Source organism: Typopeltis vanoorti, chromosome 2 (assembly GCF_054136105.1).
Source record: "Typopeltis vanoorti isolate ZY-2024b chromosome 2, IOZ_Tvanoo_1.0, whole genome shotgun sequence".
In the NCBI taxonomy this organism is placed as follows: domain Eukaryota; kingdom Metazoa; phylum Arthropoda; class Arachnida; order Uropygi; family Thelyphonidae; genus Typopeltis; species Typopeltis vanoorti.
Genome location: NC_143550.1, coordinates 92,405,001 through 92,408,817, shown reverse-complemented (window position 1 = coordinate 92,408,817; position 3,817 = coordinate 92,405,001). Strand labels below are relative to the sequence as shown.

Genomic DNA, 3,817 nt, shown 5'->3' with positions numbered 1-3,817 from the left:
GTATGGTAGACCTTTAATGTATCTCTAATACTGGAAGATCCCAAGGATGTTCAACTTGGAAATGTTCTCAGGACAAAAAGGCTCCTTGTATAACAATATGTTGTGTTCATGAGAGTTCTTGCTTGTTATAATTGATTCCTAGATAGCCAAGTCAATATAATGAATGTATCATGTACAGATATGATTCAGTGAAATACAGCTAAACTAACTGTATTGACTGTATCTTACCCGTATTAATTATTCGAGCACATGTTTTTTTCTTTTCCATCATTTCTATGTCACACGCAGAAAAAAATCTGTGGTTTAAACTATTAACCAATAGTATTTTACTTTTAAGTAATTTTTAAATAAAATGCAAAGCAATAAAGTTATTTAGTCTTCGCCAGGAACACTGAGCACTGTTATAATGAACATGAGCCTCAGAGCTTTAATAAAGCAATGTCATCCTGATTGAAATAGCACTCTAATTGTAAAGCTAAAATTACTTCCATCATTTAACTCGTCACCAATATTCACGAACAGCATTTCTCTGATTGCCCTAAAGATTTGTATACCAATTTTTTTGTTTTATATCGCCTTTTATTCTTTCCTATTCCGATGGGTTGAACATAACCCATTTTTAAGAAGAGTGACAAATCTTTACTATTAAATTTCAGTCCATTTTTCTTTCATTGTAATCCTTTCTAAAGTAGTAGCGAAACTCGACACTTGACGTCTACACTGTACACCTGGAAACATCTGAAAACTGATAAAAGATGGCAAACATGGATTCTGACATTATGAATCAATAGAAGATCTTGATTATGCCACCCGCCTTCAGACAAATTTCTCAGAAGGCATTGGGGATAATATTTGATAATGTGAAGCATATGATCGTGTTTAGTAGAAAAGTCTATTAAGAAAGTTTCTATCGTATGATCTTTCCTCTGGCTTCGGCAAGAGGAAAGATCATACGATGGATTCAATAGAAAGGTTTACAACTAATTTCTTGAGGATAATGTCCGTGGCCTAATTGATGAACCTCCATATTAATTTATCTTTAATGTTGATGAAGATTCTGTAGAAACCTCCTATATAAAACAACAAATAGAGTAAATGGTTTATTAATAATAGTTTATTAATAATTGATTAATAATTTCTTAATTACTGATAATGCATTAATAACTGCAAAGGATTTCTTGTCAAGATAGCACATTTAACATATTAACATATTAACACAGCTTGACTGACTTGCAAATGATGCAGTAGTCTTAGGTAAGTAAAACGTTTATTTTGTCGTATAAGACAATAAAAAAAATCTCGTCTACGGTATACAGTATATATATATAGAAGACATTTTTTTTAAAAGAAAGAAGGCATTCTAATCCAATTCTCGACGGGTTGAGTCCTCTAATTACGCAATTTAATGCAGTCGGCTTGCTATTCCTTGTGATGATCTGCTAAAGTTAAACATTTTACGTCTGCAGATATGCGTGTTCTGTTCACGAAGCTGGCCTGGCTTTCTTGTTTTGAGGGATGAAAAACCTGAGTTTCTGGAGGAAAAAATCCCTCCATCCCAGTAAAAGTCCGGTTGACTCTCCTTTAATTAAAAAGCCCTGATAAAAGGTTCCTCTTGTCATAGATTGGATTCGAACCCATATATTTCTAATGAGTTTCGTTGAAACCGACTGAGCTACTGCGGATTAATGAAGATATTAGGGTATTATTATTATCATTATTTTATTAATTTTTATCTTTATTTATTTAATTTTTACATACTTGGAAATAATTACAATGCATGTTACTAGTGTTTGCGTTGAACGTTCAAGTTGCTCATTTTAAAAATTATCATTTCTGATATCACCACTTTTATCAACCAGTGATACAGAAGGAATTATAGAAGGAATTGTACGTTCTTGCTGGTATTCACTGAGTGCCTTCCCCCCCCCTCCCCCCACAAACTCATTCGTTTTCGGGAACTGATTTCTCTTACATTATGTGAATAGCTATTTCTTTATAATATGGAAACTGCATTCCACTCGATTTTTGAAACGCAACAGAATGCATGGGACGTATGATCTTATTGCTGTTCTGATCTATGCATGCATGTGTGTCTGCAAACATTTTTGCATTCTCCTGTCAGCTACTTTTAATTAATTAAAAGTTGAACTTCTATATTTAATTAATGAAATAATACAAAGGATTTAAACTTACGAATAACTTATTACCGTTTTTCATTACGCAGTCAATAGCCTGAAATTAGAAATGAAAGCAAAATATTATCTGAAGATACAAAATATGAATATATTATAATCTAGGTGAGCAATGTTGTTTTGCTGTATATGGATACAGCTAAATAATATGGATAAATGTAAATAAATTGTCAGAAATCGGGAGGAGCATTTTTGTTTATCTAAATCAGAGATTCTCTTCAAGGCGCCCTTAGTGTGTCCCAGAAATTTTTTCATAGCGTCTCCAATCAAAACAAATGCCTAACAGTTTCATTTTTAAGTAGTCCAAAACGACTTAAAAATTTATGAACTGTTTCAAAAAAATAATACACTTAAACTGAGTTAGTTGCTTGACGCACAGTTTCGGAACCACTGATTTAAACCTTTTTAATATTATGTAATTCAGTTTCGTTAATGTACACTCTTGGAAGGTATCCAGCATTGATATTAATCAGGCATTCTCTTATTTGAATACAGTATTATTATTATTTAGTTTATATCTACAGTTATACCTTCAAAAAAGTTGCTCGGTCTGTGTGTGTGTGTGTGTGTGTGTGTGTGTGTGTGTGTGTGTGTGTGTGTGTGTGTGTGTGTGTGTGTGTGTGTGTGTGTGTGTGTGTGTGTGTGTGTGTGTGTGTGTGTGTGTGTGTGTGTGTGTGTGTGTGTGTGTGTGTGTGTGTGTGTGTGTGTGTGTGTGTGTGTGTGTTCTTCGGGCCATTTGGCGTAACAGAGTTTTTATTCCTGCAAAGACAAATCCTTGTTTTCGAGTCAAGAGTGATTTGTACTGGAAGGAAGAAACACCCTACCACCTCCGTATGAGACAAGAGAATATCTTCGTTTTAAATATCATATAAATGAGCTCGTCGTATACGGGAATCGACCTAAGTCTTTCTAACAAAGAGCATCGTTGTTCCAGGCTGGATGCAAATGCATAAAAAGCTTTGGCAACTATGAGAAAAGGACTTAAACAAAGAAACAGACTCACATGTCAGAATCATATGAATATTTGTCATAAGGATCGCTTTAGACGTTAGCAAAGCGTCTACACGAAGTGACACATTTACAACGGTGGTGACATTCCATCAATATAGAGATAATAATAATAATAATAATAATAATAATATATATATATATATATATATAAATTCTTTACTATCGTAACTTTGCAATTGTGATTATATTAAAATAACAACGACTGGTAAATTTGTAGGAAAAGTTTTTATTTCATGATGTACAAACAATTTCATATAGAGAGAGAGATTATGAGAACACCACTGAAGTATTTTCATAGTTGTCCAGTTTCGTAGGTTGTTATCTGAATAATCTGTTCAGAAATGAGATTAAATTAAGAATAACACAAGAAATTTACCTTCGGCATCCTCTTGTCCTCTTTATAATCACAAAGAGTTTTTAGAACCAGTTCAAGATCATCGGTTGGAACTCCTGGAAAATACTGTCGAAAGCAGTTTTCCGTCATACGTTTTACCTTAAAATACATAAAAGAATATTTCGTCATGTTTAAATATTCAAACAGTGTTTGAACATATATCTTATATATTCACATATTCATAAATATGAGTAAACAGTCATGCATAGTAGAAGGGTAG

The 3,817-nt window shown here is 33.1% G+C and overlaps 1 protein-coding gene across 1 annotated transcript in view; it reads right to left on the bottom strand.

Annotated features, from left to right (window-relative positions):
* Nucleotides 1-1,028: 1,028 nt before the first annotated feature.
* Nucleotides 1,029-3,817, bottom strand: part of LOC150109251 (uncharacterized) — a 20,479-nt gene continuing 17,690 nt past the window's right edge. The window contains exons 3-5 of the mRNA XM_090401932.1: nucleotides 3,580-3,696; nucleotides 2,194-2,232; nucleotides 1,029-1,070 (exon numbers count right to left, since the gene is read on the bottom strand). Coding sequence (XP_090258058.1) covers nucleotides 1,029-1,070; nucleotides 2,194-2,232; nucleotides 3,580-3,696 — 198 coding nt within the window. The remainder of the gene's footprint in view (nucleotides 1,071-2,193; nucleotides 2,233-3,579; nucleotides 3,697-3,817) is intronic.